The sequence below is a fragment of the Amphiura filiformis genome, chromosome 16, assembly GCF_039555335.1.
Source record: "Amphiura filiformis chromosome 16, Afil_fr2py, whole genome shotgun sequence".
NCBI classification, from domain to species: Eukaryota; Metazoa; Echinodermata; class Ophiuroidea; order Amphilepidida; family Amphiuridae; genus Amphiura; species Amphiura filiformis.
In genome coordinates, this window is record NC_092643.1 from 5,407,190 (window position 1) to 5,433,811 (window position 26,622).

Sequence of the window (26,622 nt, forward strand, 5' to 3'; positions counted from 1 at the left end):
GGAAGATAACACATAAAGAAAAGAAAGAAAAACAAAGTTGCAAATTAATGAGTTTATAACAAAAGTAAAATATAAAGACAAGGTTGCTTTGCTAGTTGGTTTATCACTTTATCTCCTAAATGACCAGCAAAACAAATGCATGAAGTATAGTAAAGTATTATTATTATACATACATACTATACATGAAGTATAATAGTATAATGATTTAGTGTTAATGACAAGCATTGGCAATTGCTTACAGATAAGTGAAGAATCCTGTGAAAAACAAATAAAAGTTAATGAAATCTTCAAAGTTATCCAATATAGAAATTAAAGCTACAGGAACCAGCTGTGTCCAACACAATGGTTCTTGAGCTTGCAACATACTGTAATGTTAACTCTCTCCGCGCTGGTGTTGACTGCAGACGACAAGTTAAAAAATAATCAAAAATTCAAAAAATTTCAGAATTGTAAATTGTCATGACCATATTTGGAATCATCATGAAAAATGCATTAAAATGAGTACAAACAAGCCTAGTATTGGTTCAGTGGTTCTTAAAATAGTTCTTGATATTTTGAGAAAATATCTCAAAACTTGGGACTTTTTATAATATGGATAGCATGAAGAGCATTAAGTATTTTAATGGCAATTAAGCAAATCAAGTTACATCACATATGACAAGACAAGATGAAATATTAAATTCAGCTATTTACAGAATCACAAATTGATACTCTACTTCATTCTTTCAGCATGTATTTTATCCTTATCTCTTTCTTTTCCCTCACTTCTATTAAGCAATTCCAGTTGAGATCCAAAACCCTCTATGAAAGACATGACCTTCATCTTCCACACAGGGACTGTGAATTTTAAATGGGGTTACCTGAACAGTGACTCCATTTGAAATTCACACCCCCTGTGTGGGAGATTAAGGGTATGACTTCCATAGGGGTGTATGAATTTTAACCAGAACAGCCCAATATGAGATGAGCAGATATACAGTAAGCAAGGATTCTACTATGACAAAAAAATCAAGACACATACATAATTATAATTATGAAACTGAGATTTTTATTTGTCAAATTCAATCAAAACATTGATAATAGCAAATTTAACAGCTTAATTGTGTTCATCCATATCAAAAGGATGACCGTGTGTGGGCCGCATATATTTTAGTCTGCAATAGAACTCCATGTTAAACAGCCAATATAGCCAGTGGGGTTATTTAAGCTTAAAATGACCAGAAATCCATCCCGGCAGTTAATTATTACTAATATTATTTCAGCATTTGGGTAAAGAATAACAAAATTTAACTTTGTCGGAAATCATACATTATAGCTGTATGTAAAAAGCAGCCAACAAGTGCATCTTTTGGATATGGATGAACACATTTATGTGTTTCCCTAAAGATTAGCCTTAATGAGATGACTCTATCATGTTTGTATGTCACTTATTGTGGGCAAACTGTGTACTCCAGATTATTTTGAAATGCATCTTGTATATCATCAATATGCACAAACCATTGCTTAAGATTACTGCTTGATTTCAGACTTTTGCCAATCAATGCTCGAAATACATTATTCTGGTCCCATGCATATCAATCCAATATGTTGAGTCACACCTCTTTCAGTCTAATCTCTTTGGTTTCCCATTGCATGATACTGACAGTTGACAATTCAAAGTTTGCTTTACCAAACCAGTTTAGGCTTCTTCTAAGTCACCTTGGGCAACAATCATGGAATATAATCTTGGGACAATTTAGGACCATGCACTAAAATCAATCCCCCTTTCCCCGTAACAATGTTGATCGGGGTCTATCATCTGGCTCTGAACATTGATTGGTGGGGGAAGGGATAGCTTACAGGAGGGTGGACGCTACACATAGAACATTATTTGAAAAAACGTCCATCAAAATTTATGTGACTGGGGATGGAAACAAAGAATAAAATTGACAATGTGTCCCAACACAATTTCTCCATGATTGTAGGTTGATCTGACATCAGGTTATAGTTGCAATTCCTCTAATAATTTATCCAAGGCTAATTGAAGGTTACCTAGTTTTTAAGATCAATTGTATGATTAAAATTGTCTAGGCAATGAAAAAAATTCATCCTTGCTCCAGATATTCTTAATAAAATAATTTGTGACCTCAGCCAAGGTTATTATTTAATCTGAGACCAAAGGTTTGCATGAAGCGATTATTCACTGATATTAACCCCCTGAGCACTACCTGCCGATCTAACATTGCCTTTGATTGGTCAATTATATGGTATTTTCACTTTAATCACCAATCAGAATGGAGCTTTGCAAATAATTCATCCCACTTTTTTTGCACGGTGAAATTATTCTAGCAATGTTGCTGATTGGGCCAATTGATAAAGAAAACTTCTCTTTGGCCAATCAGCAGGTAGTTCTCATGGAGTTAAAAAAATATCTTTCTTCCCTACTACACATTTTGGGTGTCATTGTATCTGGGCATTATACTATGTGCAATAGGCTATTCCATTTGAAATCCACACTACCCCTGTGGAACATTTTGAAAATACCTTCCACAGAGGGAATATGAATTTCAAATGTAATTTGCACATTATCTATTTGAAACTCACAGACTCTCCTTGTGCAAGATTCAGGTTGAATCTTTCTCAGAGGGTGTATGGAATTCAAATGGATCTGCTTAATGTGTTCATTCCATTTGAAATTCATACTCCCCCTGCAGAAGATATTTCCAAAATCTACCACAGGGGGAGTGTGAAATTCAATTTGAATAGCCCAATCTTACTTGATTGGTTTACAATTTCACTTTACCTGTCTCTGAGCAGTTAACTTCAGTCCTTGTGTTTCTATCAAAAAACTTAGCAAAACATCCGCCACATCTATCAGGTCTGCATTCTGCATTAGGCACAGCCTCACATCTGTAGACATCACATGGGTTCTCTGCACATTCAAATGGCTGTGATCCATCTGGGCAGCTTTCTGTCAGGAAAAAAAATTGATTAAAAAATTCTTAAGAAATTGTAAGATATAACATACAGAGACAGAAGCATGAGGGTTCTTCGCATGTCGCAAAAAAATACAAATTCCCAGATATTCCCCTGACAAATTTCCCTTGACAGCTATTCTGTCATGCTCTAATACTTATAAACAGTTTGTAAAATTCTTGTAAAAACTTACCGCAAGCTATTTCTGTACAAGACCAAGATCCATCTGCCATGCAGTAACTATTGATAAAAGAAATGTAAGATATTTATCATTAAATTAAAAATATAGTTTTGATAACGGGTAAATAACCTGTGACTTCAGTGATAATCATAGTTTAATTGTCTAATTAATTGATTGATTGATTGATATATTGCTTGACTGACTGCCTTTGACTGGTTGATTAATTTAATGACATATCATTAGGTAGGGTGATGTTGCTTGTAAATCATGTATCTCACCATGTATTACAGCCATCTTCAGTACGCCTGGAATCCCTTAAAGCATAAGTTCTGCCATTGTATTCACAACCACCAGGAGCTAAAGATAAAAGATATAAAGGAATAATCAGATGCACTCGTCAAACTAAAAAAATTCCAAATTGTCCAAAGACCATTTCTAATAAATGTGTCGGTTGGTAAAAGATTTTTTGTTCTTTTCTTTTTTTCGCTTTCAAAGTGACCAGCATGCCAACATTCATTCTCACATTCTCAAATTGTTGCCTGCAATTGCTAAAAAGTGCACAAGTAACAAGCAAAACTTTGCATTTCATGACAGACTGCCCATCACACAGAATATCTATTTCTGTATTCTTATTATCATGTAGCCTATATATCAGGCCTTCCAGTACAATTGCATTGATGGAATTTCCTGAATGAATAATACAAAATAAGTGATGCAGTTTTATCAAACCATGCCATGAATTTACCTGGTCGGTCACAGTCCATTCGATTTCTTCTTTCATCATAAAACTCTGCATTGCATCCTCCACAGTAGTTGGGTCTACATGCTGCATTAGGATAGGCTGAACATATAGCTGTATCACATGGGTTGGTCAGACACGCAATTGGATCAGACCCATCAGGACATGTGGCTGTAACAGAAGATTAACAAATACAATGTGATTCACAGCATTTTCTCAATATTTTTGCTTGGAAAACATGAATAGGATTGTAAAATCTCTTCTAATTTCAATAACAGCAGAAACCTATTTAGGCTTTGCTATCAGATTAGTACTGAGACTGAGAGAGCAATTAATGTTAGGCTTGATGCTCTGTGAATCCAGGTTGATACTGGTAGAAATTATGCTCTGTGGCTGACATGGTCATGCAGGTGCTTGGAATTCACAGCTTGATTGTATGGTATAAGAGAACACATGAGAGGTGGGTCAATAAGCCCAATCGCCATTCTAACTTCCGGTTTTTGAGAGCAGTTTTGGGACACTTTGACCTCTGACATATCGGGAAAATTTACGTAATTATTATTAATTTTCTTATTATTGTCACAATTTTGATCATTAAAAATACCAAATAATTAATTTATAAAACACTAATATTTTTTATATTTGTTTTAAATATTGTAAAACATTTTAGATTATATTTTGTACATACAAAAACCCAATATTTCTTAATTTTCTGAAAGGTCAAAGGACAAAGTGTCCTAAAACTGCAAAAACTGTCCAACAATGCATTGCAAACTTCCAATGCCGATTGGGCTTATTGTTGTAGGCTCCAGAAATAGCTTACACATCAAGAGATCTGGTACTTGTTGAACTAATCTGCATCAAAACATTTTTGCTCAAGGTTGTGTAAATTTTAGTTAAACATGGATAGGTATACTAATGGGCTATTCTAAAATCCACACTACCCCTGTGGAAGATTTTGGAAATATCTTCCACAGAGGGAATTAAATGTAATTGGTCAGGGTTAATCATTTTGAAACCCATACTCCCAAGGTGTTATGGCTTTACCTATATCTTCCACAACTGGAGTGAGTATTTCAAATGGAAGTTTAGTTACTCAATTTTCCATTTTATTCAAAACTCATACTCCCTCTGTGGAAGACTTAAGATAATCTTCTACAGGGGTAGTGTGGATTTTAAATGGAATAGCCCCATGGTGTGCCCTCTTGTAGGATCAGGAAACAGGGCAGTGTTTCCTGGTCAGGCAGTCGGACCGGACTGGTGAAGTTTAAATCAAAATCAAACTGTATTTCAAATATGCTATTTGCTACAAACCTTCTATAACAGTTATTCTGAAAGAACAGCTGACTCTGTTGTTGGAGGGATCGGAGAATTCATATGTGACTTCGGTTGTTCCAACCAGAAAACGTTGACCAGGTGTATGTGAACTGTCTTCTAGGCGCACTGTTCCAGAGTTATCCGTTGCTGTGCATTCAGTAAATCTGATATTAGCGCCACCAACGCCAAGTGGAATTAGGCTGGTAACATCATCACCACATTCACATACAGGTGGAATACGATCAACTATACAAAAAAAAGAAAAGCATGCAAGATATGAGAAAAACAAAGTTTTGACATTTAACAGGCTTACCTCTCATTTGCTCATTTCTGTAAAAAATACCCCATAGAAAACTGAATCACTTTTGAATAATGTTTAGAAGATGTTCACTTTTGCATGTGAATCAACAGGAAGTTTTTACCCATTTAGCAAACTACTTTAAAGTGATGTTCTATCTTCATTATATCGCCAGAGATTTGGCATGAGATATATATTATATTTAAACTTGAATTTCAAATTCTAGAGAAGAAACTTGATTGATTTTTCATGAAGTTTAGGGTGTTTTGGATTAACTCCCAACATTATCAATTGTATTGTAGACCCCCTACACATAAACAAAAACTTTAGTGCACATGCCTTTATGAGTTTGGGAGCCTCCAGATTTTGGCCTGGCCCAGGGCCCCAAAAATGGTAAATCCGGCCCTGTAAATATGGCCCCCATGGTTCAGAAGTCAAACAAAGTAACAAATTGATATCCACAGATGAGAAGTATACAGACCAATCACCAATAGACAAGTTCATCATCATCTGTTTATGAGGGCCAACTGTTCCATGAAGTATATACAAGAAAACACTATAACCACCACAATAATTTGATACACAAAAAGCATCATGTATAAAGTTTAATGAATAATGCTATGAATTTACCTGTTTGGTCACAATCCACTTGATTTCTTCTTTCATCATAAAACTCTGCATTACACCCTCCACAGTAATTGGGTCTACATGCTGCATTAGGATAGGCTGAACATGTAGCTGTATCACATGGGTTGGTCAGACATGCAATTGGATCAGACCCATCAGGACATGTGGCTGTAACAGAGCATGCAATGTAAGAATTATGGTTTACTCAATTGTAAAAGGATAATGTATTGCATAAGGGGAGTGGCTTACCAGGCTGGTCAAAATTGCCCTGCATCTTCTTTTTTGGTCACATTCAAATTGAAGATGAGTCGAAGCTTATAAACTGCCCCAGTAAAGTCCTTCAGAAGCAATTCAGTGGGAAGACTTAAACCCCTTCCCCCACCAAAAAATCCCCATTATATGTATTTGCCACAGAGCATACTAAGCCGAAATGATGCACACAGGAAAATTTGATCTTTTATCTTTGAGCCTCTCCATTCCCCCCGCTACCTGACAAAATCACAACATATTTTTTGGACCTCAAGTGCATTATGACTTGAGAACAACTTGCTTCAATTGGTATTTTCATACCAAATATTCAGATTTTACTTATTTATCTTTAACCAGGGTAGCCCTTCCTATTTTAACGTGCCTCCTGGCACGTTTGTGCAGTGAGATTCAAATTCCGTGCAGTGAGAATTAAAAATCTGAACTTAAAATATTTCTATGAAATTCGATAAACTACAACCACCACAATGATTTGGTACACAAAAAGCATCATGTATAAAGTTTTATCGAATAATGCTATGAATTTACCTGTTTGGTCACAATCCACTTGATTTCTTCTATCATCATAAAACTCTGCATTACATCCTCCACAATAATTGGGTCTACATGCTGCATTAGGATAGGCTGAACATGTAGCTGTATCACATGGGTTGGTCAGACATGCAATTGGATCAGATCCATCAGGACATGTGGCTGTAACAGAGCATGCAATGTAAGAATCATGGTTTACTCAATTGTAAAAGGATAATGTATTGCATAAGGGGAGTGGCTTACCAGGCTCAGAATTGCCCTGTGCATCTTCTTTTTTTGCCACATTCACATTGACAGTCAAAGATTACAAACTGCCCCAGTGAAGTCCTTCAGAAGCAATTCAGTGGGAAGACTTTAAGACATGAGGGCATGGTGGCTCAGTGGTTACGGCCTTGGACTCATAATCTGAGAGCTTGCTCAATGTGCGTGGGTTCGATTCCCTGTTCCATAAACGTGTTGCGCCCTTGGGCAAAGCGCTTTGTCTTGCTTGCCTCACCCCACCCAGGTGCAATGGGAAGCTGTTAGGGGTAGTCACAGTCGTTGTACAGATGAACCTTGCACCATTTGTAGGCTGCAAATGTGGTTCCGACATGTTCTAATGACGTCGTAATAAATGTAAAGCTCTTTGAGGCTGTTTACGGCATAAAGCGCTTTATAAATATCTACATTTATTTATTTTTTCAACCCCCCCACCAAAAAATCCCCATTATATGTATTTGCCACAGAGCATACTAGGCCAAAATGATGCACACAGGAAAATTTGACCTTTTATCTTTTGAGCCTCTCCATCCCCTGCTACCTGACAAAATCACAACATATGGCTTCTGATGTATACTGACATGTGCATTATGACTTGAGAACAACTTGCTTCATACCAAATATTCAGATTTTAATTATTTATTTTATCTTTCTTTAACCAGCATATATCCCTAAAAGTCAAACAAAGTAACAAATTCTGCCCTACCATGGCAAAACGAAGTTATGACCAATTTTAAAATTTCATACTATTGATACACACAATCGAATGATCAGCCCTCATGAATATGCAAAAATTAACAGCATACAAAGCACATGGATTTTGCCTGTTGGGGAATATTTTCTCATATGTGATGATACCTACCTGGTTCAGTGCAATCTACACGATTCCGCGATGTTCTATCATAAAACAAAGCATTACAGCCACCACAATAATTTGGTACACAAGCAGCATTTGGGTAGGCTTGACAGCGATTGACATCACATGGATTGGCAGCACAAGTAGCTGTTGGTTGTACACCATCTTCACAGGGTTCTGTAGAGAAATAAAAGGATACACATTTATTTATGAGAAGAATTAATGCTCTGCGTGCTAGCCATGCGCTTCAACAGAAAAAGTTGAAGTTTTGAAATATTTTCTCAAAATATCAAGAACTATCTTAAGAACTACTGAACCAATACTAGGCTTGTTTGTACTCATTTTAATGCATTTTTCATGCTGATTCCAAATATGGTCATGAAAATTTACATTTCTGAAATTTTTAAATTAAAAAAAAAAATTTGCAACATGTTGTCTGCAGTTGACACCCGCGTGAAGAGTGTTAATTATCTGTGTGGGAAGTTTTTCTCTCAATACCATGTTTCTAGTGCTGTCATTAACATGCCAATATATGTCGACATGGTGTCAACATCAGAAAATGTTGCCATTGTCGGCATGAAATTTGTTTACAACATTTATCAACATTGTTTATGACACATGGTACTTTCAAAATAGTGGTGCAATTAACTAAAAATCTTAAAAATAACCATGATGTCTTCAGGCATGAGAATGATCATCCATGAAAAAACCTAAAAAGTTTGAAAAAGCCTGAAAAAGCGTGTGAAATTAGGCTAATAAGGCCAAAAATGGGCTGAAATTAAAAGAAAGTGCAGAAATTTGGACCAAAAAAAAGCCTGAATTCAGACTTAAACCTGAAAATTCTCATGCCTGTACATTTAGTAAGAAGCTTCACTATGCTGCTAACGGGCTCAACACATTGCCGGGGCTCAAATTTGTAACCCTAGAGTTTAAAGCATAGAATAATAAACAAATAAGAGAAAAGAATCTTGTTTTATTTGTACACCAATAAAAACCTTACCACATGTATTTAGTGTACATGTCCATGAACCATCAGGATTGCAGTAACTGAAAAAACAACAACAAAGGACAGAAATTGTACCAAAAAATCAAGATTTAGGTTTTTAAATATTAGTACATTCATAAGATTGAGATACCAACTACTGACTAGCAGTAAATAGGCTATTCCAAAAGTTTTCCACCCCCCCCCCAAAATGACATTGGGATTTCCCACAGCTTTTCCCCTCAATATTGCTTGGGAATTCCCATCAGGAAATGTCAAAAGAACATCCCATTTCCTGTCCAGATGCACATCGGAATGTAAGAAATTGGGAATTTCAACAACTTTTTAGTGTAAATGCATGTAAATCCCAATTCCCAAATGTACACTCTAAATATTTGGCTGGGAAATCCCATTGTTATGTTATGGGTGGCTCGGGAAATCGCATATAATTTTGCGAAATCATTCATGGGAAATCCCACATTTTGTTTTAAATTTAACTTTGTCATCTTTGTGGGGTGTGTGGAAAATTTCTGGAATAGCCCAATAAGTAGCTGGCAGTATAGACAGTCTGGGCCATGCAAGGGCAGAAAAGCTGAAGAAATTGATATGAACATAAAAGTCCCCATTTGCCACCAATTATTACCTTTTTACAATGATTTTGTCAACAAGTATTGATTCTGAACAATAATTCAACATTATCTCATCAGGGATCACTTTGTCTAACCTTTCTTGTTCTGTGTGTCACAAATGGATGCAAGTTTCACTCTTGCCAAGTCTGAGACATCAAGTGTTAAGGTAGCTGATGCGCGCGCATATATCTATGCGGTGACTTTAAATGGTGCGTATGTACGTTAGTGCTTTGAATGAACTCTTGCAATGTACCCAATGACATGTGCACTGATGTCACTGATTTACTGAGAGTAGCAATACCAGAGATTGAATGTGCTCATCTGATTTTCAATCTTGTTGTTATAGTCATCTTTAGCTTTAGTAAAACATTAAAAAATGCAAAAAACCTTATTATAGGTCATATTTGGTCCTAAAACTAAATTGTAATTCCCTTGTGAAGACAAGCTTTGTATTCTTACCATGTATTGCACTCATCTCCGAAAGGTCTGGAATCTCTTACACTAAAACTTCTACCTTGAATTCACAAGCATCTGCGGACCTGATTTTTAAGCGAAAGATGACAAAAGTTATGATTTTGAATCTACACATGCAATTTACAGTAAAATTACAAGGTAAACATAAACAAAAACTTTCAAGACAAACAACAGTTTTAATGCATTTCCTGTTTTTTGTTGTTGAGAAATTCAGAAAAAGACACCCATATTTACATGCATAAAATGCCTTGGAAAACTATTTTATGACACAGTTTGTATACAAGTAGGATAGAAACAACAGCAAAAAATAAAATGGTATTTCAAGTGTGTTTTACTAGAAATCTGGACACAAAATAAAACCTATTAAAATATTCTTGCATTTTGGTTTTTGGAGCAGCTACTGGGAACAAACATGTTTTTCAATGCAAATTGCCCCGCATTCAAATATTTTATCACCAAACCTCTTTCTTTGCTCTTTGATCATGTTGATGCTCAATAATGCATCAGCATTTTAAAGAAGTATTTTGTGATCCTAGCATCCTATTTTTGTGACATTTTTCAGAAGATATCAACGATTATTCCCAAAATTTCAATTAGTTTCTGTTGTATGGTTATGTATATTGCACTGCTCCATAGGCCACTGATTCAAATTCGGCGATATTTTGCCTAAATAAATTAATCTGCAAGAAACTAGTGACCGGACCGGACTAGTGAAGTTTAAATAAAAATCAAACTGTATTTCAAATATGCTATTTACTACAAACCTTCTATAACAGTTATTCTGAAAGAACAGCTGACTCTGTTGTTGGAGGGATCGGAGAATTCATATGTGACTTCGGTTGTTCCAACCAGAAAACGTTGACCATTGGAATGTGATTGGTCTTCTAGGCGTACTGTTCCAGAGTTATCTGTTGCTGTGCATTCAGTAAATCTGATATCAGCACCACCATCACCAACTGGAATTGTCCTGGTAAAATCATCACCACATTGACATACAGGAGGAGTACGATCAACTACAAAAATATAGAAGTATGCAAGATATGAGATATTGACTTTTTAATAGGCTTACCTCTCATTTGCTCATTTCTGTAAAAAATATCCCATTGAAAATTGAATCACTTTTGAATAATGTTTTGAAAAAATAAAAAAAATATAAAAAAATAAAACCCTTTGATCAAACTTTGCAGGAATATCTCCAATATTCTATATTTCAACATTTAATAATGCGATTCCCATGTTATCCTTGTAAAGACAGGCTAAAATAGTACAAAATGTTGCACCAAATGGCGTCATTTGCACCTCAAATTTCAAAAAAATCGATAGCTTCAGAGGGGGGACACCCCCTTTGACTCCCCCGGCGACTTCGCAGCCATTGAGTGGCGCTTTGCAGTTTTCTTTTATTTCATGTGGCGCTTCAACAAATCTATTTGAGGAAGCATGGTTTAGAGGATGCTCACCTTTGCATGTGAAGTCAAAAGGAATTTTTAGCCTATTCTATTTTGAAACCATCAAACTACCATGTTTTTGTTCATATCGCCTAAACAAACCATCTTTCAGGCCTAAAAATGAGCTTTCACCTGATACCAAAACATGTTTTTTGTTGGGGTAAAGTGGGGATGAGATGAGACGGTCAATCATATCACAAACCTTTAAAGGGCTGTGTAATAATTATGAGCCATGGTGGGAGGGTAAAATTGGCGGGGAGAGAAATTTTGGGACAGCTGAAAGGGGAAGCAATTTTTGGCAAGCTGAGAGGGGGGAAGCGATTATAGGGCACCTTTTAAATAAAACACTCTAAAAAGGCTTAGGAAAACAGTATGGAATCGCTTGAATATGCAAATTTTTGGCATGCCATTTGAAAATGTTACCACCCAGGCTCATAATTGGACAGCTCCCATACAAGAAGCATGCTCAGCATACATCAAAATTATTAATACACAAACATCACTTACCTTGTGGACCTTCTATACATTGAACTGGAGTTCCTGTGGTATCAAAAAATTCTGCTGTACACCCTGTGCAATAGTTAACTCTACACTGAGCATTTGGGTTGCCTCTACAGACAGCAGAAGTGCATGGGTTTGGGGCACATTGCATTGGCTGTGATCCATCTGGGCAAGTGGTTGGGGCTCCTGTGAAAATGTAAAAAATATTTTTTAATTAAAATTTTCCATTCTGCTCGATCTTGACACTTATACTTCTTAAAATACTGTAAAACTATTTAATTTTGCTAGTACTTAATTTTGCTAATTGCAAATGACCACAATTTTCATTTGAATATAAATTTCGCCAATCCAGCAATTCATGTATACAATTCAATGTAAAACTGTCCAATTTGTTGGTATTTGATTTAGTCAATTAAGGCTTCTAGGGAAATTAGTGAAATTAAATATCCATAGCAAAATGAAGTGGTTTTACAGTATTGAGTGTGTTGCCACCCCAAGAGATTTAGAGTTAAGTTTAGGCTTAGGACCAGAGCTTGACCTTCTTGGTTCTTGGTTGGATGTGGCTACTACTGCAATGTTGTTTTTCAGACTGAGAGGTTGCTGGTTCATATCCCATTCAGCCCAATTGTCTTTTCTCTCTGCTTTAAATTGTAATATTTACCAATTCAGATCTCCATTTTTAATGTGTAAATGGTAATCTTACTATATTATTTTTTTCAGTAAATTTCTGGGTTTTTTTCATTCAGTAAATTTCTGTTTTTTGCCATTTCAATTTGTTATATTTACCAAGTCAGATTTCCTTTTGACTTATCATTCTGTAATATTTTCATTCACTTAAGGGAAGGGGTATGAACGTTTGGGCAGTATTTATTGTGGGACATTAGAGCACATCAGACATATCGAATCGCATTCTGAATACTGAAGAATGTCCTTCTGATATCAAATAATTTAGATTTTTGAAATTAGCAATGTAATACATTTTATGGCAAATGATTCAAAATTGATATTTTTGATATTTAACAGTACTCAAAGTAAACTTTATAAATCTGATGATTTATACTTAAGGTGTATGTAGGTGGGATGCAAAGCCGAAGATCAATTGAAAATTTTGACCTTCTGTATTGAAGATATGGATTTTTTTTCCCAAAACACCAAAAAAAATAAGATCTTTTTGGGAAAAAAATCCATATCTTCAATATGAAAGGTCAAAATTTTCAATTGATCGTCGGCTTTTCCTTCCAGCTACATACACTTTAAGAATATGTCATTAGATTTATAAAATTTACTTTGAGGACTGTTATATATCAAAAATGTGAAAAATATCAAATTTTAATATTTGCCATAAAATGTGTATTACATTGCGAATTTCAAAAAATCAAAATTATTTGATATCAGAAGGACATTCTTCGTATTCAGAATGCAATTTGATATGTCTGATGTGCTCTCATGTCCCACAAAAAATACTGTCCAAACGCTCATTCCAGATTCCTTAACAATTAAGAGTCATTACTAAAAGGGTTGACTTCTTAAGAGTACTGATTACAATGAGTAATAAAAATTAAATTAAACTTTTCACCTCTTTAAATAAAACTGAGACCGATTGAAAAAATAGTAAGAGAGAGTTTTTCAAAATTGTGAAATTGTTTTGTAAGTTCTCTTTCTTTTTTTCAATTTTTCCCTTATAGTATCAAAACCACAAAACTAAATTACAAATTAACACTAGAGGTATATTTAAATTAAAATAGTAGGCATATATTAAAGGCACATTCAGTCATCCCAGTGAATGTGTAAAAAAATTAAAATTGTTTATAAATTGCCTAAGAGTGAAGGGTTTTAACTAAGAGTGAAGGGTTTTAATGACTTAAAAGTCATTAAAATGGTCATTTGGCTATGAAAAATTTGGCCAAAAGCAAGTAAAACAGCACTATTGGCAAAACTAGCTAGAAGCCCCATTCAAATACATATTTAAGTATAGAAATTAAAAATTCATGTAAAATGTTTCATTTTGTCTTTAATACATAGTTTTCCACTTAGGCTATGTTAGTACATTTATGGCAGTAATAAAGGTGCCAAAATCCGGGCCAAAATCTGAATTTTTATGATTTTTAAGATCCTCCGGAGCAGCAAATCACTGAATGGGCCTTTAAAAGGAATATATTTCTTCTCAAATGATCTTTTTCTCAAAAATAAAAAATAAAGTCCATTTCTTTTTAAGGAGTAAGGCCGGTCCTGGATAAACAAGTTATTGTTAAATATAGTGCACGAATACAATAGTCACACTTAATAACAAGGTCAAACGAAGGCTAAATGTTATATTCTATTTTCAATTAAAAAACCTATTACTCAAAAAGTATAAAAAGATTTATCCTGAACAAGGCAATCAAACGTGCCAAGTGGTATTAAGTTCACATTTTTTATGGTAATTGTGATTCTTTACTTTCTGGTGTTAAAAAGTTTCTTTGTTTACGTTATGCAACCAAAATATGCAATTAATTACCTTTGCTCTAATATGTATAAACCTTTTATCTGCTTTACCAATCATTCATAACCTCATTAATATATGTGATACATGTGATCTGATCATTTTGATTTATTTGCCAAAATGTGCGCAGTGTTGTGAGTCAAACAAATTGAGAGAGCGCTGGCCACCGTATTTGGATTGCGCGCTACCATATTTGCACAGATTGTGATTCGCACTTCTCTTATTGGTTGTCCTGTTTTAGCCTAATCGATTTTTGGAAAGGCAAAATGTAAAAATTGTTTATTTTTGAGGAAAATTGTGTGTTATTTTGTAAAGTGAAAAGATGAAAGTGACGGCAATGAGGTTAAGAACTTTGCATTGGTAATATGTCGGGCATTATGAAAAATCTAAACATTGTGCTTTGGACCTCGGGGCATTTTTCACAAATAACCGATGCACAGTTATTAACCTCTAACTGATCACTTGATTTGTTATGAGTAGCTGTCCTTTTCTTTTTCCTTGTTCCTCAATTCATTTTTTCCTCTACATACAGATCAGCATAATTAGAAGGCTGACAAAATAATACTATGTCTCAAAGCCCTTGGCCGTTTCAAAAATGAATGCGGAATGCATTTTTTTAAAAAGATTTTTAAAACTTAATCTTGAATTAAGATGTCATTTACGAATGTTCAAAGGTACACAGCAAAACATTGTGGTTGATTTACACAATTAAGTACAAATATGAATTGTTTTATACCTTAACAATGCAGGTATCCAATCAAGTAAATTTTCAATCGAGTAGAGTTTCATGATATTAGAGCAAAAAATAAAGGAAATAATAAATCAATATGCCGTTTTAGAAATGGATGCGCTAAGAAAAATGAACATGCACAGGGGCTTTGAGACATTAGCTTTTTTCAGCCTACACTTTATAGCTAAACTTGTGTACTCATTGCCCTATCAATACTCCTAAACCACCATTTGTTTTTCAATTTTTTTTTCAATCGCAATTTAAAAAGGTTTGCGCTATGATTAATCAACTATATATTTTTTTATTTAAAACTTTTTTATCCACTTCCTTTCCACCCCTGGAAGTTTCAAAAAATACAAAGCGTCATGCTTTGAGTATGATTGATTAACTATGTATTCTTTAAGAAAAAGAAAAAAAAGAAAAGAAAAATATATAATTTTTATTCTCATGACTAACCACCCCTGGAAGTTGCAACAATTAGGTATTATCTGCTACAATGATCATGAATATCGATTTGAACCCGTTTAACACAGCAGGGTTGTTGTGGTTTTTGTATCAATATTGGAACAATTGGTTGAAAATGAACAATTGATTAAACCTTTTAATTCTTAGCAGTTGATTACATCAAGACAATTCCATACAAGAAAGTGTAAAATATGGCAGGGTTAATTGCTTCAAATTTAACACTAAAATTGCTATATGGCAATTTCTTCATTCAACTTGTAATTTAGGAGCAACAAAAGATATTAATGTACTAAGAGTCCAAAGTTTACTGTTTTCTAAAATCCATTTTCCGTGTTGTAAAATTTGTAAATCTGTGTCATGAATATAGCTTAAAATGTATAAACAATGATATTAATGTCACAATAAAGTGTTCAATATCGCGATCAATATGCTCTGATTGTAATATTCTCACGATAATAGGCCGACTATTACGATGTTTGGAGGGATATAGGGGGTTCATGCCTTGGTAATATACCTTATTTCGGTATTATTATACAGTATTTTTATCATAAAAATTGACATACACAACTCATGATTGTTTTTAACATTTATTTCTCTTATCTTTTAACAATTTTTGTCACATCATACAAAAATGTCATTTTCCGTGTTGTACCTCCGATTCCGTGATTTTTTTCCGTATGACAGCTGAATGTCACTATAATCCATTATTTTCTTCTGTATAGTAAAACAGGAATTTGCAAAATTTAATTTCCATTTATTTTGGTAAATATTTACAAAATATATGATATATGGTATCTATGTTTTGTTTCGTACTTTTCATATAATAAAGTTACAGAGACATTCAGTCATTGTAAGCCTAAATATGTTTTTCACAAATTTTAATCCTAAAATAAAATACGAAAATAAATGCAGATATTTATATAGCGCTTTATGCTGTAAACAGCCTCAAAGCACTTTTCATTTATTCTGCCATTATTAGAATATGTCGGAACCACGTTTGCTGCCTACAAATGGTGCAGGGTTCATCAATGCAACGACTGTGACTACCCCTAACAGCTCCCCCATTGCCCCTGGGTGGGGTGAGGCAAAGTGAAGCAAAGTGCCTTGCCCAAGGGCGCAACACGGTGGTGGGACGGGGACTCAAACCCACGCACATCGAGCAAGTTCTCAGATTATGAGTCCAAGGCCGTAACTACTGAACCACCATGTCTAAAATGCTGTTCTGTTGTTGTTATTGTTTCATTGGCAGGGCCATATTTTTCAGGGGTGGGGGAATCAGAAAATGTCCTAAAAATTGCAATTTTGCCCTTGAGGAGAAAGCAGAATTTTCCATGATTTTGTTTTTATTTGGTGTGTTGTGTGTGGGGGTGTGTGTGGGGGGGATGTTGAGGGGTGAGGTGGGGTTACACCAAGCATGAGCATAAACCATGGGTTACAAACAAATAGAAAACTACACAAACAAACCAAAATTGTACACTTACCTTCTTCCACAGTGACAGTAAATGAGCATATTACAGTGCGTCCGTCAGGATATATAAATGCATAGGAAACAGTTGTAGGCTCTCCAACCATGAACATATCACCAGGGTTACTTGAACGGTACACACTATATTCTTGATCTGTGACGGTGTCATCAGGGGCCGTCCATGTCACTCTGGTACCTCTCTCTCCTGGTGGCGCTGGTCTTCTGATGTCCTCAAATTGATCGCAAACTGACGGTTGGGCTGCTGGGGGGAAAAGAAATACGAGCAAATTTAATAATGGCTTACCATCTTTTGTTTTTGCTTCTGATACACCTCGGATGGCCAGAGCATGCGGCGGAAACGATCCTGAGGACACGTACACAATTGCAAAATTGAGTGCAAATGGAGATTAACAATCCATTTTTTAGGGTAAACAGTGCAAAATATAAGATAGCATAAGACCTTACATTAGCTTAAAGGGGCATTTCGTGATCCACAGCCTCATTCCCCCCCCCCCACACTTTTCTTTTAAAAAGTTGAGATTTTTATACCACTGGAAACCTCTGGCTATATGTTTGTGTACCAAAAAACTCTTGCTGATTAATTCGTTTGGCAAAGATATCGTCAAAATTGAATTTCGTTCTAGTATACCAGAACGAAATTACAACAGTGGCCTATTATATAGAGCAGAATAATACACATAATCATGCATAACTTGCAAACACAAAATCGGAATCAACTGAAATTTTGGGAATAAGCTTTTTTTGTGGATATCTACTGATAAATGTCATAAAAATAGGATGCTAGGATCACAAAATCCTCCTTTAAGGTGGAATATGAGGATATTTCTGGAAATTAGGAAATGTTCTGGGCATGTTTTAAACAGATTAAATGAGCAGGGCAAAGTACACCGATCAGTATGCCTTTTATTTGAAGCATATTGGTGTTCATAATACATCATTTTATATATTTTCTTTGTATCTTATTGTTTTTATTAATAATCTATGTAGTAGGTAATGAGCTAAATGACTAAAAAGTGTTTCTAATATGTTCTAATGTATTATATTATCTAGCCACCTTTTAATTTGCATAAACATAATTAATGATCTAATTTGCATAATTACATAATTAATGATCTAATTTGCATAAATACTAATTGATTATGCAAAATTAGAAGGCAGATAGACTATATAATTTCCATGACTGACAAGGCCTAAAATTCAGGTAGGCCTAATATTAAGGTACCTTCAATGAATTTATAAAATGATGTGCTGTAGGTCTACAGTTACATGTGGAATGTGATCCTGGGGTACTTACATTTAGTTTGGGGAAAGGATGTGCTGCTGACGATTTGAAAGTTAACATTCATATACTAATTCCCCAATAAATTTGGACCCATTGCTCTACCAAAAGTCACAATTTTCAGTTACATTTAATGCAAATTGCAAAAGTTTTTCCAACTTTTTCTAACATTTTAAGCAGATTAAAAAAATTGGGCTATTTTTTGGAAAAAATTGGGAACATTTAAAAAAAAAAGGGGTAAACTGGCTGAATCAATGGCACATACATGTATGCTCACTTGCATTGAGTAACCCCCCCTGGGATGGGGAGCTCTTCATTTACATCACCAAGTAATTTTAATTAACTCAACAACATGTAATCGTGGGTGCGCGCTGGTTCGAATCCGAACGGTTCTGATTTTTTCTCTCCTTTATTATAATGCCAGTTTGTCTGAGCTTCATTTCTTTAATTAACTATAATTTTGTTAACTAGAAACAAAAAAGACACAATAAACTGTGATGATAAACCAAACCCAGACAAAACCATGATGAAAAGAATGAACAGAATCAACCATGACCACAGAAACTTGGATTTTGTGTTAAAGACTTTCTCCTTTCATGCTAACAACTTTCTGGGTTCACACACATAACTTGGGGTTATCCACATTTGTCATGTCATTCTTTTTAACATTCTTGTTACAGTGTATCAAAAAGAAAACTACAAACTGAAGAGCATTAAACATGTTAATTACTTGAACTTACAATAATCCCAACCAGAAACAACCTCAATCCAACCACCAAAAGAACACAAATAAATTTTGAAAATATTTCTAAATATATAACTGTGGTTACATCATATTGTATATACATGACAATTGTTAAAACTTATTGTTATAATATAGCCCAACATTCCATGTCATTTATTTGTAAGAAAAACCAAAATAAATGTACGAAACTGAGAATAAAGTAAACAAAAACACCCACAACAATAAGCCTATAGATTTTGTCAGTAATTAACAGCAAAAAAGCTTTATCATCTTACTCCCATGCATATTTCGGTTACAACATAGTATTCTTTGGGAATACCCTCTGATTTACTTTTGATCCATTAGTCTGACTAATATGCAAGAAAACCAAAATAAAGAAACAATGAACAAAACAACCACAGACAATATCCATTTTGTATCTATTTCATTCACCTCTTCATGCAGGGATGTGGTTACATCTTGGTGTGCTTTGGGAAATACTAACTTTTTACTTTTTATATACTATCCAAAAGTTATTTATTTGTAAGGCCATCTTAATTAAATCCTGTGTCTCAAAGCTGCCACGCGCGTTAATAAAATCATGCACGTAGTCCTCTTTAAAAATCATAAAATTCATTTTTGGTTTGTCTTTTTATTTTTTTTAACAAAATGGCGAAAATAAAACTCAAAATTTGTATTCGATCATAATTTTCAGAATTTTTGCAAATTTTGGACATGATAACAATAAAAGAGAAGAATAATAGTTTGCAGCAGTGACTTTTTTGTCTGCTGTTCCAACATTTGCAACATTGGATTTGCACAAAATTCTTGTCGGAAATCCTGTACTGACACATAAAAATACATACATAAAACAAAAATACAATAAAAAAACCCCGCATTCCGCATTAGGATTTCAATTTTTCACAAGCTTTGAGACACAGGATTTAATTAAGATTGCCCAAGAAATCTAAAATAACTTGGGAAATACAGAGAACAATATAAATCAAATCAAGAATACTGCTATTCATATTGAATTAATTTTCTGCATGCAGAGATGTGGTTTCATCATTGTGTGTTTTGGGAAATATTTCCTTTTTTACTCATTATCCAAAAGTCAATTTATTTGTAAGAAAACCAAAATAAATGGGAAAATACGGCAAACAATATAAATCAAAACAACCACAAAACAAGAAATATTCATATTGTATTAGTTTCATTCACCTTTCTATAAATCCTGTGACCTTTAGACAACTTTTACCTTTTTTTCAAAAGGAAAGAAATTTTCATAAGTCCAAAAGTTAGTTATTTGTCGGTAAGAAACCCAAAATAAAGAAACACAGAGAACAATAAAAAATAAAAGCAACCAAACAAGAATATTTATATTGAGTCATATTCTTTCACCTTCCTATGCACCCGGTGCACTTTAGATAACTATAAAATAGTCTTTTGCTTTTTAATTCAAAAGGGAAAATAAGTTTTCAAGGCAACATGCCACTTCACATGTCTGCGCACATTTCGTCTGCAAACAAACTATGTTTGAATAAGTTTACTAAAAATATAACATTTTTGTGCTAAATTCCAAAGCAAATGAATGAATTTGAAATAAAACTTGTGAAGATATCGGAATTGTAAATTTTAAGATGTGCTATCTACTCAAGATAGCAATGGAATCATAGTGGTATATTAAAGTCTTTGGTAGAGTGGGAATACAAGTGCATCATGCTGAGGATGCATTTTTGTTTTTGATATACAAACTTTTTAGGAAATTTGGAAAATTAACTTTATTCTTATTTTCCTCTTCCTTTTTCTGTTTCTGTGCATTATTTGCCATTCTCTCTCTCTCTCTCTCTCTCTTGCTCCCTCTATTTGTATGATATTCAAAAGAGAGGCTCTTGACTTGAAATGGAATCAAAGTTATGCAAACTTATATGGCACATCATATATACCAGACAGGAAAACTATTATTCTGCTCATGGTAGAAGAAAGTATTGCCACATAAAAACTAAGGACCAGATACGCCCCAAAGCCATGAAGATGACCCTGAAGTGAGTCAACAAACCTTACACTCATTAATGCATGTAGTTCAAAACTATGACTCACACTGGAGTACTTTTCCAACCATTGAAGCCTATCGCACCATGAAAAAAGTAAGAGTACTCCCTGAATGGACCAAAGAATAAAGAAAGACTTTGCCCTACTATAAACAGTGTAAAAAATCTTACTCAAACAACCTTGCGGTGGTATGCAACAATGGCCTTAATTGAATGACCCATGATAATAACGAATAAGAGATTAACCACTAGCAGTGATATTTCTTCTTCAAAAAAATTAACTTTCAAAAGATCCTTTTGCTGAATATCAAAGTTTGTCATTACTGACAAATACAGATGTATATAATATCATTCTTTATTGACAAAACCACCTATTGTCATCTGCAGAAATTTTAACAATGGTTTTAAAAGATGGTACACAATAGTTACTTAACCTTGTTGTTGTGGAAAAAATTGCACTTTTTCTTAATTATCAACTTCACTTCAGTTGTAGGGTCAACAAAAGTACATAGTCAAATTAGCATGTTTTTTCATTCACTGAAGGAATAAGATGCCAAATCTCTATTGTAAGAAACTTAATACTTGGCTTATTAAGAAGTTTTACAACTTTTTCCATTAGTATACCATTTAGATAATTTCCCACCATTTATAGTATTTGCCTTGCTGATTCTTTTACAGAGGTCATATCAAGTTGAATTTGTGTTAGGTTAACAACTTGACATTTTTCCTTTTAATTTTGACTTACTTCACTCTCCTAAAACTTACTTTGAAGTAAGATTGCCGAATATCATAAATCCACAGTAAAAATATTTTCACTTCTTTATCTTTATCCACCCATTTTTAGAAACCACATTTTCATCCATTTTTCTTTCATATACATGTCTTTCATCAGTTCTTTCCTTCTTTTTTTCCTATCTGACTTCTGTCATTTAAATTTCTCATTTTTCTCTTCCCTTCCTCTTTACTTTCCTCTTATTTCCCATGTTCTCATTTGTTCGCTGCTTTCTGGCCATCTCCATCTCTCACTTCATTCTATTCCTTTCCATTCTCATTCTTTCTTTTGTTTCCTTTTCTCAACCTCCCTCTCATCCCTCCAAGTCTCTCTAATACATCATCATCTTAGTCTCCTACACAGCCAGTTTATGTCGGTCCTAACACTTGTCGTTCCTAACAAACATGTATGTTTGTGATAGCCACATACAGTCTGGCCCAAGACTCTTCCATCTATACTTCATCCACTTTTATTTGAATTACATTACTGATTAGTCAACAAAGTTTTATCAATATTATTCCACTGTATTTGCTTTGAATTTTTAGTCTGTATTAATGGCCCATTAGTCTGAAAGGTCATTAGTCAAAAAGGGTTAAAATTAGGGCTTAGGGCATTTCAGGTTAGGATTAGGGTGATGGATAAGAATAGGGGTATAGCATTAGCATTGGGGTTAATGGTGGGTGTTAATGCATATAGCATTAGATTTCAAACTCATATATTAAACAAATATCCTAAACTCTCTAAATGGATTTACTTGGTTGCATCACATAAAACTGCCTTCATTAGAGGAACCACAAAACAAGATTATCATTAATACTGCTATTGGTATTTCACAAAATTTCATTTGTAACCCAATATGTAAAATATATTTCTAAAAGATAGACAGTATAATTTTCAAGTACCTTATGTGACGCGAAAATTAAAAATTGCCAAGTATATTAAAGCAACAGCCAATATGAATCGGTTATAATTTAAAGAAGACAATATGCACTTATTAATAAATAATTTTACAAAATGTAATAAATATAATAACCAAGAACATTATAACGTTCTTGATTCAGTTTCAAGGTTAAAGCCAATATGCATTAGTTGCTTAGTGATAAACATTTTGTTTTCCTGGTAGTATTATGCTGCCTACACCCAGATACTAAAATTGATGCCTCACTACACTACTTAGATAGCTAATGCCATTATATATTCATTAACACATGCTAAGATTATTCATCTGCACAAACGTACACATGGAAACAAGCAAACAAATACACTCCACCAACAAATGCGCCCATTTCACTTTGAGCTGGGGGGAAATTATGTAAATTTATGCAAATGAGCTACCATACTATCATATTTTGCAACAAAACCCTAGCGGAATGTGAAGACCACCAATTGCCACCCCTCCACCAAGTCACATCACTATATGCCTGGCCAGTTCCGAGAAATTGTACTTGCAACCCGGATACACTGAAGGAAAGAAATTTATGCAAATGAGCTACCAAATTAGCATTTTGCGACAAAAACCAAGTAGAATTTGAAGATTACTAATTATCACCCCTCCACCAAATCACATCACTATATATATGCCTAGCCAGTTTTGAGAAATTGCACTCACAACCTCGCAAATTCTTGAAACATTATACCTATGATGGAGGCATAAATAGCATAATTTATGTTCCAATAAATAGATAGATAAAAAGACATATAAATGTACCAAAACTAAACGAACACACACCTTTCTCACCCCACACCACACCCATCCACCAAGAATCACATCCTGACATTCTCTCTCCTGTCAGTGTCATCTCCCCATTCACACTATTTTATACCTTATAGAAGCACCATAATTATATAGATCTGCATTTAAATATCATTAAGTAATTATTTAGGCATTTATCTTAATCTTAAATCAATAGAAAACGATTATGATACCTTTTCTTTTCATATCATTTAGTCTGTTCTGTATGTCTTACATATGCACACACGACTAACTGAATTTTTTATTGATCACACATTAATATTTCACACCCTCCACCCTGAATGAGTAGATCAGCTGCAATGCATTTTATCTACAATGTAGCATGCAAGGCAAACAAGAGATGTCTTTAAAAGAGACAACGCAGTGATTAACTACAATGTAGCACGCAATGCAAAAAACAACAAGGTTTTATTTAAGAACTAAAACGTCCCTTTTTTCCTAAAGCCACAATGTGCAATGTTATAATCTTGAGTAAAAGCCAATTTTATTTATTTATTTATTTTGATCAATTGATTTATTAATAGCTTATTTTTCATAATTTTGTTTGGTTATATATTGGTTACTTTTTTTAATTTTATTTATTTTGGTTTATTTAACTTAACTTAATAACTATTTTGTATTAAGTTTACTACAAAGATTGTAAAAAACATGCTTAGATTGTTATTTTAAAGGCATAAACCAATAAATGACCAAGTTACATTGTTTTACTACTACTAGTTATGTGTTAACCTTCAAAATCAAATAATTCAACTATTTAATATTGACAGCTTTTTTTACACTAATTAGGGCTTGCCATTTACTAGTAATGTATTCTGGACGTGAATCATATACAATCAATACCTGTTGCATAGGCGTGTACCGGCGGCGTATCCATACACATGTGGCGGGCATACAGTGTTTCCATGCATGTGCGACATTGCACTACTTTTTAATGGAAGTAATTTGTTTGCGGTGAAATTAATGGATTTTGAAACAAGTATTTTTCTATGGGTGTTCATTTGCTTTTATGGATACTGAAACATAGCAATTTCATGTTGATATTTCTGTAGATACCTCAAGTAATCAATCTTTGATTATAATATTATTTGTCAATAGTTAAAAGTATCTAAATTATTATCTGAAATCATTAGTTAAATTAATCTACTATTCATTTATCAATTAATTACAAGCTTGGCTTGTTCGTTACCTAGGTAAATAGCTGATATTAGTACCTTTGGTTATTAATAAATCAATTAAACCAATTAAAATTAACCACTTAAAGGTGGGAGATCAGAGTTGGGCACGAGGCTGCCAATCTGATCACAACCCTTTAATGTTGATGAACAAATTAGCAAAAATTGACAAACTAAAACAGGGAAGTATAAATGTAAACACTTTGGAATTTTGAACATCACTGACCACTACACCAATACCACCACCTCATACCCATCTACCCTAACAATGTGCTTACCCCCCCCCCCCACACACACCCCATCACACCCCTTTAATGTTGATGAACAAATTAGCAAAAATTAACAACCAATATAAAACAGGAGAGTAATTATTAAAAAATATATGAACTGTGTCTGATTTTATTTCCCTTTTGCACATTTAATAAGACATTCCTCATACCCCTATACCAATATCACTTCATAGCCTACCCCTCTCCCTAACATGTGCCTATCCCTGGTCTACCCCCCCCACACACACCCCCTACACGCCACCCCCAACATATTGGTTTGAAATGTAAAGCAAAACAGGTGCGGACTATACATCAGGATGAAGAAATGAAAATAATAATAAAAAATAAAAAATAAATAAAACGTAGGGACATACCCTGCTCCTTATACCCTTAAATTAAAGAAAAAAGTGAAATTACTATGCTATCTTAGGTTTTAGTATGTGTGCGTCTGTGGGGTGTGTGAATGAAATTGCTCCATCTGAAGTTTAGCTCAAGAACGTTTTGGTATACTGATTGATATAAGAACAAATTATTCATAAAAACACTGAAATACTAACAATAGTCTATTGTATCCTTTATCCTTGTGTCTGGACTACAAAAACACAAGGTTATAGCATATACTGATCATTCATTGCTAAGTAACACTTTATACAAATTCTAGACACTTATTATATTCAAATATACCAAGGCCTAGTATCAAATATAATAGAAATATGCCAAGGCCTAGTACAAAGAAAAAAGGCACATCGTCGATCAACAACGCCTGATGGTTTTCACAAATCATTCTTTAAAGTCACAACATAAATAAATAAAAAATAAAAAAAAAAAAATAAAAAAAATAAATTAAAACAAAACACCACCACAATGCAAAACTAGGTAATGTATCTATTTAAAACCATCAACACACTAAATATTAAAATTACAAAGTAGGCCTAAGCAGTATAAGCAGTAGGCATTGAACTTACATTGAGCCAAAGCACCATTAGATAGCATCAATACGCACAGCGTCGGCAGAAGTAACCTCTTTGCAAGATGAAAGTGTGTCGGTTCCGCGACTTCCATTATGAAGCAGCGTTATGTAAAATATTCACAATGTGTATAAAAAATTATCATCAACTTGCTTTTTATATATCTTATCCTAATAAAAAATGAATATGATAAACTTGTCGCGTTGGTGTTTCGTCCGTCGATATGCCGGCTCTATCCAATAATGCAACTCGGAACGACAGTGAGGAACTATTTAACACTTTTTTTTTGTACACATGCGCATGCGATCGTCGGCAGAATCCAGGAGCGACGTCGTAATGCGGTGCGGTGGATTTTGCAAAAGAGCTCAAAAGGAATCAAGTGAAAGGACGCACTAGTCTCGAGCCAGACTG

General features: G+C 34.2%; 2 protein-coding genes across 2 annotated transcripts in view; both read right to left on the minus strand.

Moving 5' to 3' along the window:
* Nucleotides 1–26,622, minus strand: part of LOC140136472 (uncharacterized) — a 122,466-nt gene that overhangs the window by 68,571 nt on the left and 27,273 nt on the right. The gene's annotated exons all lie outside the window — the stretch shown is intronic.
* On the minus strand, nucleotides 236–26,494 carry LOC140136349 (hyalin-like). The gene is made up of 12 exons (XM_072158080.1): nucleotides 26,209–26,494; nucleotides 17,219–17,464; nucleotides 12,067–12,246; nucleotides 10,879–11,127; nucleotides 6,913–7,077; nucleotides 6,121–6,285; nucleotides 5,190–5,438; nucleotides 3,882–4,046; nucleotides 3,415–3,493; nucleotides 3,149–3,195; nucleotides 2,783–2,950; nucleotides 236–255 (listed from the first exon to the last, which is right to left on the minus strand). Exons 1-12 carry the CDS (start codon nucleotides 26,303–26,305, stop codon nucleotides 236–238), a joined length of 1,830 nt encoding a protein of 609 aa, XP_072014181.1. The 5' UTR covers nucleotides 26,306–26,494.